General features: G+C 44.9%; 1 protein-coding gene across 4 annotated transcripts in view; it reads right to left on the reverse strand.

Moving 5' to 3' along the window:
- Window positions 1-278: 278 nt before the first annotated feature.
- The window catches only part of LOC119164801 (sushi, von Willebrand factor type A, EGF and pentraxin domain-containing protein 1), a 91,202-nt gene continuing 79,090 nt past the window's right edge, over window positions 279-12,390 (reverse strand). For 3 of the 4 annotated variants that reach the window (XM_075873719.1, XM_075873717.1, XM_075873718.1), the window contains 4 exons: window positions 10,743-10,878; window positions 8,849-9,132; window positions 6,629-6,710; window positions 279-1,186 (listed from right to left, as the gene is read on the reverse strand). In XM_075873719.1, the coding sequence (XP_075729834.1) occupies window positions 868-1,186; window positions 6,629-6,710; window positions 8,849-9,132; window positions 10,743-10,878 (821 nt within the window). In that variant the 3' untranslated portion in view covers window positions 279-867. Of the gene's footprint in view, window positions 1,285-6,628; window positions 6,711-8,848; window positions 9,133-10,742; window positions 10,879-12,390 lie in introns of all 4 variants that reach the window. The other variant, XM_075873720.1, reaches the window with a different exon arrangement.

Below are 12,390 nucleotides of genomic sequence, written 5' to 3' on the forward strand. Positions count from 1 at the left end.
TTTTTTTTTTCATGAATCGAACAGAAACGAATAAGCAGCATTTTATTGCATCTCTTGATGCACGGAAGGTTCTTGATTTAGTGCAGTTAGATTGTTCACTAGTGTGTAACTGCAGGCAGTTCGTCTGATGTCATTGGGATCATTTTCAGAATGTTCTACTTTGGCGCATGTATTCTTGTGCATAAATCTTAATTTCTCGGTAAATAAGGCACTGCTGTTGATAATATTATGCTTTTGTATGTTTTCACACATTGAGCTTTCAGTCTGAAGTAAACTGCTATTTGGATTTAGTGCCCTTTTAATATTTGCGTATGACGGGCCACAGGAAAAGTATACACAATAAGCAACACTGCAGTAACTCCTGACGATGCAGGCATAAGGTACGCAATGTGAATTAAATATTGAAGTTTACTGTGAGCGTTAAGCATTGATAGTGACATATGCGTTAAACCATAGCATCCGATTTTTCGTCTATGCCAAGAACACTGACACGACTAGAATTCAGTAGCATTCTAGCTGTATGAAGTTCCGCGAGATGTAACTACCAATTCTGATGCTGTGACCATCGGATCCAGTGAACCGGCATCTGCAGAAGTTAATGAGCTTACGACAGACTACAGCTTTATTTCTTGTTTGTCCAACTTTGTTCTTCTAAACTACCGCAGAGGTACCAAGAATCGGAAGATGCACACTTGTTGGACGCATCAAACACTAATCAAACGCCCTTACGCAAGAGGTGTTCACTCGCTTATGTAGATTTCCTGGCCTGCGGACTCATCGCGAAGCAGTTCACACCTTTAACACAAGTCTTTTCACGCGAGAATGAACATTCGAGTTCATAATGACTGTCAACCGGCCACACCACAATCACCTCCAGTGCGGCCGGCCATACAATGCTGCCACGTCATTCACGGTAATCTCGTTGGCCTCTCGATATCCCTCGAGAGTCCGAGACGCTGTCACGACGTGCGGGTGGTCTAGCGTCTCAATGCGCGGTGCCTTGTGGCCAGCGGCCCCGGCGTCGTAGCGCAGGTTCTCCCAGGCGCGCTTGTAGTGCCTCTGCAGTCCGTGCTCGGCGTAGGCGCCCACGGGAGAGTGCTCCAGAGACGAACAGCCACTCGATCCTCCCGGCGGCACCTTGGAACCGCGACAGCGGTCGACGCCGTCGCAGTCCCCTTGCCTCGCACTGTGGTGTGAAGGGATCGGCCCCGTGTTGGTTGGTTCGTCGCATTGTTGTGTGAACAGGGAGGGCGGGGTGGGGCCTAAACACCGATCTACCGAGACCTGTTAACGTGCAAAAGTGGAGAGGACGGGAAAAGGGAAAGGAGGAGGAGGGCACGCAGGCAAACCACGAAGGATTCAGTTCAGTGAGGGTTAATTCCACGAGCTCGCGAACGTGATGCTAGTATTATAATGTCTCTACACCAAGCCAAACGAGGTATAGGCACTAAGAAAGGGGCTAATGACTGGGTTACTGATTTTTGCACTGATGAAAGTTTGCAATTTCCCATTGTCGAAAAAGCTGTAGAGAATCTTGCAGATGCACGAAAGGAGGAGCCCTCTTAAAGATATCCATCAGTTCCTGAAATAGCATAACGTCGTTTTGCCGGAACTCTGATTTGGTGGTCGTGCTGGCCACAGGCTGTTTTGTGTCCTGCAGGTCTTTGTCGTGTTCTATGGTACACTTGCATTGTTTCAATGTTTAGTGAAAATAGGAACCTTGTGCATAGATGTGTTCAACAGATACCAAAACGTGCAAGATCTCGCATTTTATCTAGCTAGGCAAAAAAAGCCAAGAAAAGACAGAACGCCTTTCTTGACTTAGGTGCGAAATTTTCTACCTTTCACAACCGTCTATACAATCGATTGTTCAGAGAGATCACTGCATATCTGACCGATGAAGTGGTGTAATCTGTACTGATTTATTCTTCAACTGTAGAAAGGTATAGGCTTATTATTGAAGCCAAATTTCTGTGCATCTTGAGCTTATGCAAATCGCATAGTAATAGATGTTGGAGCTCGGATGGCTACATTGGTTCCCGACAATCTGCACTCTAAATTCGCGCCTAACTGCTTATATTAAAACAATCTTACCCAAAATGATTTCCCTAGTGATAAACTTTGTCAAAGCAGTCATTAGCAGGGACAGGTGCCTCGGTGAAAAAACTAGTTTATCTTATTCTCGATGAGTCTGCAGAAAGCTTACTATGCATTCAGGAAAATGAATTCGTTGCATGCCCCATACAATTTCAATATGGTGACCTAAGCTATCGGTGTGAAGTAAATGGAACATTTCAAAGTTAATATTTCCAGCTCTGCTCGAAGCCTATAGCTTGATTTTGATAAGTTCATTCATGCTTCTTTTCTGCAAACTAAAGAACAGGTGCATCGTCTAGTGAAGGGCATCAAATTAAAAGCGTGTTCCTTGATACTAATCAGTTAACACACAAAAATTATTCAGGAGAACAGATATGTAATAATCTTTTGCTTTTTGAATGTTCTGCCATGTCCAGGAACCATTATAAAATGTCTCAATGACACTTTAGTGTTACCACTAAGCTCGAACACCCCGATTCAAGCTAGATGAATTCTCACATATAGGCTCTTTCAATACGATGGGAATGGTAGAACATTTTTATGGACCCCCCTTTTCAGCCTGTCCTTCCTTTTTTTTTACCTCCCCACAATCTCGGATTATTTGCAGCTGTTGCATTGAATCTATCATACGTCACACACGGCGTTGCGCAAATAAAAGGTGTGGTAAAGGCTTCAACTTTTTTACGTGACTAAATCATACGGCTCATATGGCATCGTTTGAGCCATTACCAGTTTACATTGTAGCTGAGGTAGCTTCGAAGTAGATCATCTGGTTAAGACGAACGAGATGAGTCTAAATTTCTGATTCAGAGCAATAGTGTGCAAAAAAAGTGCAGAAAATTATTTGGCTCTGCAACAACGATCCATCTGATATGCAATGACTGCACCTGTGTAAAATTTATTTTAGCTCAAAAGCTGCTAGCTGTAAATGTGATCATTATACTACAAACCATAGAACTATGCAATATACCAGCAACACTAAATTCTTGAGACTGCAATGCACAATAAACAGCCGCTCTTTTTTTGTTGTTAACTGTTCACTATGGTGAATGGCTGCTGTATCTTAGCCAATTTTGTTAAGGTCCCCTTATCTCATCTTTAAGAAGCCATTTTTCGATGAGATACAAGACAATTCTCAGTGTGCTAGTTGATATACTTATATTTGCTCACGTTAATAAACACAAAATGAATCAAAATGCAGCACAGCACTTCACACTTCTCAAATTCACTGCCGCATCACCAGAACAAAAAGAAGACAGGCAACAGTGCCCATGACCGTGAAGAAGGACGTGCTGTGTCCTCCATTATTGTTGTTGTGTAGTCTGCCACCCATGCAAGAGGATGCAATAGGGCATGCAATTTTCTCCAGCATTGCCGTTTCCCATGTCACGCATCGTGCATCAAGTACTTGGCATTTTCACCAACACGTGCACACAAGTATGAGGAACCAACACTGTGATCAGCGGATCAACCTGCACTGACTGCTGAACACTACCACCGTGCGCATTCTTGGGGCACTGTCATGGCGACTAAAATGTGATGCCACAAATTGCTGAAATATCTGTCATCGTTACCTTTAAGCAATCGTGTTCATTTTATACAATGCTTCAGCAGTGACTTCCTCATTGGTGGTAGTGTTCTCAGCCAGTAAAAATCACTTTCAATCAAACTGAAAACTGCCCCACATATATTGACTCATTATAACTGTTATGAGCTTATTTTTTACTCATTGCACTGTGAAAGGCCTCTCCCAATGATCTCAGTCGATTCAGCTCCGTGCATAATTCCATTTTATTACTGCTGATTTCACCACTCTAACTAGCTGCTTTCATTGATGGCCTTTCCCAATCTTTCATAACCATTGCACTGCTAACTAAACTAATTGCCAGTTGTTTTTTCTATGCATTACAAGTTCGAACTAGAATATCAGCTACTTCCATTTGTTCTGTGCTATCTCCAGACTTGTTAACATTATGCCAAAGCATTTCCTCTTCATTCACACTCTGAGGCCTCATCTCCAGCGAATTCGTTGTCATGCAAGCAAATTTAACTTGCCGATACGTTAAGATTACATTGGTTTACAGTAGACCCTCAGTAAACTGAAGTCTATTAAATGAGAGTACTGCTTAAACGAAACTATGGCCTTTGCAATAGTACTTGGTTTCGGGCTTGTATTCTGCAAACATGTTCACTTCCCAGTAAGTGGAACTTCTGCTAAATAGAACATATTATCCGGTCCCTTCAGGCTCCCTTTACTGAGAGTCTACTGTATTTTGTCTTCTCAATAAAGCTCTTGATGAGCTGTAAATGGATGTGTCTGATCTTAAGCATCCTTCTCGTTACACACCCCATAAATCACCATGTGTATGACTATAAAATGAAACTAATTCAGAATCCGTGCTTACATTTAGCTCACCATATAGATCAGTATCGATATGTTTTTCAAATGCTGACGTCACATTTTCAGGAATGGGCTGGTATGAAGATGGGAGGTGCCTTCTTTCGAATGGCTTTTTTCGAAGTTTGTTCGAACATCTGTCTCCCCTGCTCTCGATTCAATCTTCGTTACCGTCCTGGCCTTAGTGAGATAAAATTTAGTGGGACGAAAAGTTAAGGCGAGTTTGAGACCCTTTCTATAGATACTGTTTCACGGAATCCAAAGTTTCTTTGCCCTAGAGCAGGCTATTTTTCTTTAGTGTATATAAGGTAACAAATTATACAAGTAGTGTAACCAGAGTATACGCATCTCCTGAATTCCAGATTATATCCTTCACACTTTCTGTATCAGCATCAGCACAGATATCTGATACTTTCTACCGGTTAAAGCACAATAATTAGTAATTAAACTGTAATTATTAGCTTTATGCGTCGGACAGCAAAACACTCGATGTAGTACTATCAGTTTGTGATTTGCTAAACCGCGTCTCAAACTTCTCATGAAGGTCTACAGAGCTGCCTTGGAGAGAAAATTGTATTTTCCTATTTTCTCCGTACAAGTGCTAGCTTGCACTTGAGAGTGTGGTTTAGTTAGCTAGACTTGCACCCATACGAAGAGTTTTCAATCTGAATAGCTCATCGAAACTAACCTTTGCCCTACAAAATGATGCGTACCACAGATACTGGTTTAATGTAAATGAGAACTAACAAGCCATCTAACAAATTTTTGATATCGTGTAATGGTTTACAGCCCAATATTTTCTAAACGATTCTCGAAGCACTTTTGCACTCTAGATGGCTGTTCAAAACAAGAAATAAGCATAATTTCCAGCACTATTATTTTTTTTTCTTAGATTTTTTTTCGAGTATGGTTTGGGCAGGCACGCTTACATCGGTGTGGCGAAACCTGTCATGAGCAAAATGTAAAGAATAAAAACTCTCATTCACTTCTGGGTTTCCGAATGCATGCTAGCGTAATCAGGTCGTAGCATCTGAGTGGAAGAGCGCCTGCCATTGACGCCCAGCAGACCGTACCGGCATTCACAGACGGAGAAGCCAAGAAGTTCCCCACGGTTCCCCGCTTTCCTTTGGTTCACTCGCACTCCCAACTCAGTCGCCGTGCCCACGTCACGGTATTGAGGCATGTGTGCAGTCATTGAGACGCCTGTCTATTGTCGCCACATACCCGCATCCGAATCCGCAAGAGGCGCAAAAAACAGAGCCCGGGCCCTCATCTCTGCATCAAGAATAATGCCCGATTTGCTCGGAATTCCGGGTAGCTTTGAGCCTTCTAATGAGTGATCAGAATTCAGCCTTGGTCTAGGCTGATCCTCATACCTAACACAGATCGCCTCCTCAACTGTCAACTGCCCACTAATTGCAGATAAATATTGCCCTGAGACCTCCAGTTGCTAGAATCATACACACTTCACCACAGTTTCCTAAGGCCTAATCAGTGACACTACAGGTTCCTTAGTCATGTACGACAAAATGACCAAACCATTCGATTGCTCATTCCACCTTCAATGTCAAGAAGGCACTCGTTCGTGTTCTGCACCGTCAGTTCATCTTAGTTTCATATTTGCTTTTGGCAACCATAATTTACATAGTCCAACAAGTAAGTAGCTCACGCAATATGCATATAGTGAGTTCCTCGAGCTAGCAAACTGTATTCATGTGTTACCATTAATTACGTGGTTATCCCAGCAATGCTCCACGTAGCACTTCTAGTTGGGCTGATAATTAGATGAACGTATATTCAGTGTGTAGATGGCACAATCGATATCCCAATATAGTTAAGCCCTGTCATTTTGCATGTTCACCAACACTCTCAACAAAAGCTTTTGTATGTTTTGCATAGATCTCTACTGTTTCATTAACAGGTGGGAAACTCTTGTGGCATTCATGAGCCCGTCTGGAGACACCATTCATATGGTCTAATTGCTCAACAGTATTTAGAGAAGTATGATATTCCTCAGAAATTTTGAGAGGCAGGTGCGCAAAGTGCAGTGAAGGGTGCCGTGAATCAGGTTCTTAGTGAGTGCTAGAGTGAGTCGCTAAAGTGCGAAATCCTGGTGCTGACAATGACACTTACCGTCTTATGAAGATGACGACCATTGCGACAATTGCAGCGACAACGACGAGACCTCCAAAGGCACCCAGTGCTATGAAACCCGCTGAAACAGAATAAAACGTGATTTGAGTCATTTAAAGTGCAGCATGGAATGAAACTTTTCCAAGGTCATGATAAAGCAAAGTGATAACCATAAGCGCCCATCTTCGACAGAGAAGACTAATCTATGAATAGGTAACAATGTCGCTATGCTGCACTGAAGTATTGCTGTTTCGTATTATTTAGAGGATTACTGACACGAAAGTTTTCAGTTGTCGCTATTCTCCATCAAAGAAAAAGCCAAGTCTTCAAGGTTCTAGACATGCTCTGCTAACCGTGAGTGCGTCAAAAAAAATTAATTACCGTATTTACTCGTGTAATGAACGCACTCGCTTAATATGCGCCCCCCGAACTTCAGTCATCGAAATTTCGAATTTTTTCCCACGTAATAAACGCACCTCCTACTTTCATCCGCTGCAGTTCTGCTAACCGACACTTTGCGCCTCCTCACCCATTGGATCTCTTCCGTTTTTTTTTAAATTATTATGACGACCCCCCCCCCCTCCCCTCGACCACCTCGGCTCGCTCCCTTCCCCCTCACTCATGTTTTTTTTCTATCTGTGCGTGGCACGTCCCCCATCTTTATATGGGTGCCCCAGCAGGGTTCACGAACGGTGCGAGTGTAGAGACATCACACCCGATAAGCACACAGCGAGCGGTCACGAAACTGCCCGCGCCAGCGACGGTCACTTCTTGCAAACACGAAAATTTTAGGCCTAACCGAGTGCACGCGATTTTCGAGTGACGACAACAGGATTTGTTATCACAAAGGGTCATTTGTTGCTATCGCGTCGAAGGTTTCTGTAAAACCAGAAAAAAAAATGGCCTGTCACCCAGAAAAGATCGTGAAGATTTCCACACAATGGTAGCACTCCCGATTCTCGCTTCCCTTGCTTTCCGCGCGTACAAGAACTTTTTATGTAGAAACAATGCGGCGGCCGTATTTTACGTTAACTTGTTGTCCATGGCTTGTTTTGATGTTTCGGTGGTAGCTTGCTGCAGTGTTAGTTACTTATTACAATGTCTACGGCGTCGTCGAGGTCGTCATGCGAGGCTGCCACGAAGATCGCAAAGTGCGTCGTAGAGATGTAGCGCACGCTTCTAAGCCCATCTCAAGATCAGAGCAGTTACCGATGTTGCGGTTAAGCAATTTCAAGAAAAAATAGCCCCAAAATGGTTTTATGGCGTCGAGGGATAGCTTGTAGAAGGTAGCACCGTCAACAACCAAAGATAAGTAAAGTGCAACATAGAAGCTGTTTCTAAACAGAGTACGCGTAAGTTAATTTCGAAACGCTAAGCGACCTAACTTTTTTTGCGTTACCGCATTTTTGCCACTCCCGAAAACTTTTTTTCTTGAAATTTGCCCCGTATAATAAACGCACCCTCAACTTTGCTTCAATTTTTTTAAGAAAAAAAATGCATTTATTACGAGAGTAAATAGAAGAGTGTTTTTAAAACCTAGTTTCGATTCCTACTGCACCTTGAAGTCACAAAACAGTATAATCAGTGTAAGCTTCTCGACACGGGCTCACGCAAGATGTCATGAAGTTAACTCAGCAGTTCCGCGCCGTGGCTACGTTGGTGACCCAGAAGTGACCATTCTTAATGTTTCGATGATTCAGGAGTGGTCATTTTAGAATTTTGGGTACCTGACGTTATATCAGCCAGAGTGCTGCGTGAAGTAAGCAGAATCAGTACTATCGTCTAACTAAGGTAACGTTGAAGTTTCTGGTGCTCTGACAATATCTTAAATATGAAAACAAAATATCTTACCCGCAGTTGCTAAGCTTCCAACTTGCTCAGAGCTGTCTCCACATAGAGATTTATATGTCAGGGTAAAATAAGCTCTAAAAATAAGTGTCAGTACCTCTTCAACCTAACGTGAACTCCACTCGTTCTTGATAATTGCATCTACTAGTCGCTACATAAAGCGACGTTTGGATGAATTGAATCTCCTGCAAGATAGATTTGCCTCAATTTAACATTTTGCCGTGCTCTCTTGCATGTGATCAATTTTCTGATAGCACTACCATGCTGCCCGAGTCGGTACACGTCCAGCTTCCCGCGAAGCCCGTGAAAAGTATGATTTCGAAGTGCTTTGCAAGCACTCAGTAATAAACCGGTTAGGCAAAACGGGCTTACCCTGGTTGAGCTTGGCTCCCGAACGTGCCGTCGATTCGTCTCCAAAGGTGTTATATAGGTCTGGCGGGGACAGCACTGACCGGTGTCCCGTTGATCCGGCCACGTCGTGGTCGAACGGCCGGAATGCCGGTATTCGTGGTGGCTGCGATGGTGTCGTGGGCTGAGGCCGCGGCCGCTGCGTCGGCCGGACTGTGGCCGTCGCACTCGGCCGAGGAGATGCCACCGTTGTCGTCACGAACGTGGGCCGCAGGTCGGGACGGTCGGGCATAAAGTCCGGATGGAACCTGTGCAGTCACGTGGAAAAAGACGAGATTTTCTAGCAAACTCTTCCTTAAAGGTTTAGCAAAAGTCGTAGTTTCGCTGTAAGGGCGAATCGATGAATGCGATAGCAACAACTTGGAATGCAATGCTGAGCACGACTAGTAGGTCGAAACGTGTAGCGCGCTGCTCACGCCCAAGTGACGCACGAAAACAACACACACAGGTCGACAGCTAACTAACAACGTTTACAGCTCGACGCTTGGCCCGCTGTTTAAACAAAAACCAGGCACGAAACGTAATCACACGTACAGATATGAGTGCGAGCTAACGAGTGTCCCAGTTGTTACTTCACTGTGTTTGAAAAGCACGCTCTTCTCGCGAATGGGTCCTGCCCAGCGGCCGAAGAGACCTTTGTGGCCCAGGCAACTATCGCAATCGTTCTGGTGAAAGGCCAAGGCGCACGATTCTCCCCACCGAAGGATAAGCGCGCGCACAAGCACCTAAACCCCCCGCCCCCATACGTGGGGCAAAGTGCGCGTTGGATATAAGCGCGCGTTGGCGCATTGCGACGAACTGGATGCCGAGCGTGGGCGGCTTTTTTTTAAAGACGATAGCCTTTCTTGGGGTACTTCAGTCAGTCTGTCTGTCTGTACATTAGTCTGTCTGCCGTTACAGTACCCCAAACGGCCAACCCCATCCGCAGCACTCACCAATATCGCTCAGGCCTCAGCGTTCATATTTGTGCGATTGTCAATTAAAAATCAATTATTGCACATATATGAGGTACCATAACAACACGACACTATTCTGTATGTGTGTCTTTATACTAGAAAAGGCATACATAAATTATTCTAAGGACCGTAGCGTTTATCACGCTGCGCTTACAATGCAACGCTATGCTCAAAAAGGCAAGTGTTTCCAACGCTTTGCTAAAACGACACGGTGGTGGCAGCTGTCCTTCACTTCGCGTTCTGCCCCTTATCGCCTCCGAGACAGGCGCGCACGCTTTCCTTCGTTTTAGAAGATAACTGCTAGACAGCACTCGTGTCTAACGTGTCTCGATGCACTCGGTCACTTTCGCAGCATGAATCAGGGCACTCTAACACAGCGCCTCCAGAGTACAATTCACCAATTTTCTCGCGCAAAACACCAAATAAACGTTTTATTCACTCTCTCCAGACAAAATACTTTCATCTTTCGACGACATTCACTGTAGAACCTGCAAATGTGGGCCAACCTATTTAATTGTTTGTCGTTTTAGAGATGTTAATGTCTTTGCATAGCACCAGCTACACATTTTCACCTAATCAATGTACTATACATATTATATAAGACAACCCCTACAGAGATTTAATATAACCTGAATAAACTACCAAGCCGAAAATCAACATACACTCAGCAGAGAACGCTGAACGCTACTTTTTTTTTTTCTGGTGGGTCGATAAACGGGCAGCACTGTTTAGAAATTGGAAAACATGAAAAAGTAAGAGCTGCGATTTTCATATTTATATATTGCTGACCCGCGATAGTGCACTTCAAACGCAACAAAATCGTGTTTAGGCATTTTTCAAGGGTGTGATACAATGTAAGCAGTTGTTTTAAGAAGGTCGTTTGGAGCCTATGGGACCCCTACCTTGTCGGCATGATCGCGGGGCCCTCGTTGCCACCCGCGCTGTGACCGTTGATCTGAGGTGGTAACGGCGGCTCCTCAGTCGTAGTGGTCGTTGTTGTCGTCGTAGTCGTCAAAACAGGTCTCGGCGTTGTCGGCCCTGCGTCGTCGAAATAGCCGTACTTAGAGGAGCACACCTTAACTTGCCACTGTGCACCGCTTCGTACAACACTCCGCTACCACGAGAGAGAACTGCAGTGGCAGTGATTCCTCGGATGGAACTATCTTTCGCTCTTGTGAAATTTTCCACAAGACACGCTATTTCGTAGCATCACAACCACATCTGATACCAACGTTATAGAAAGTCGAGCGCCTTTCGACGCGGTTGTGTGCGTAGCAATGGAGATTCTTCGTAACCATGCAATTAAGGTAGTTGAATTACGCCGAGACGCCTTTGCCCAAAGATATTTTTGGCGGTTCGTATTGCTTTGCCCGTAACGCAGATTATCCGCCGATTTCTAAACGATATTTATAAGTCCGCGTTTGTAAAATATATTCGAGTATTTCACTCTTCCGTCTTTCTCATCTAGTATCCTTTCTCAGCACAGAAGCACCCCTTTTCTCAAAGTCTTCTTCCTTTTTACCTTGGTTGCCTGAGGCCCTTCTGGCATTATTTCCATTCCTTGTCACTCTGATGGGGCTGCAATTTTTCGCAGTTTTGCACTCATGCTGATTGTTGGCCTAGTTGGTACTTGCTTACTGACATGCTTTGGCCGCAAATAACGCACACACAAAGTAAAGAAACACTCTTGTCGTGTAGTGTTCCTTTACTTTGTGTGCGTGTTATTTGCGGCCAAAACTTGCACTCATAGTTCCCGCTTCCTGCGCCAACACCACAAGCTGGGCTCAGAAGTTTGTCCGATTCAGTTACGGGCATGCACTCTTTTTGCACGGCGGCAAGATAGATGAAAACTGAAAAATAATAATAATTCTCCAGTAACTTAATGGCCCAAGCTTAAGTCTTCCATGTCGCAAGGAGCTTGCGAAAAGTTTCGAGCGCGTGTTGTAACGTGTGCCTGACTCTCGTGTTCTGGCTTCCATCTCTGAGCACACATTCTTCGCATAAGACGCTAGCTTTCTGGTCAGCGCTGCCCCCGAGCACGTGGTGTATCTAAGTCAGCGTATTTTATTTTTCTCGGGGTTCCCTCAAGCGAGATTCAAATCAAGTGTCCGTCTTTCTTTCCCGCGCTGCTGTATTCCGCTCGACGAGCAGGACCGAGTGTATACAGGCTAGAAGACGTCGCTGCCAACTGGAAGGCCGGAAGGAAGCGGCCCAAGACAGGAAGAGAATTGCGGAAGTGGCAACTCGTGAGCCTCGGGGTCTCACAGTCTCCCCCAGTTCGCATCTTCGCTGGGCCACCCCGCGGCATTTAATAGCGGCGCCCAGAAGCGACGAGCTTATCAGAGCGACGCCGGCCGCCTCTTCTTTTGAGACGGCCGCGCCAGACCGTGTAGCCGCTCCGAACCTGTCGCCTCGGGGCCTGTTGTGGTACAAGAGCTGCGCGACGCCGCCAAACGAGAATAAATGAAGACACTACGGACCGAAGTTGTACTTGTTTGGCACCAGGAATGTCCCGAGCCTGGAATATGACGCTCCGCTATTCGCCGGTAG

Source organism: Rhipicephalus microplus, chromosome 9 (genome assembly GCF_043290135.1).
Source record: "Rhipicephalus microplus isolate Deutch F79 chromosome 9, USDA_Rmic, whole genome shotgun sequence".
NCBI lineage: Eukaryota > Metazoa > Arthropoda > Arachnida > Ixodida > Ixodidae > Rhipicephalus > Rhipicephalus microplus.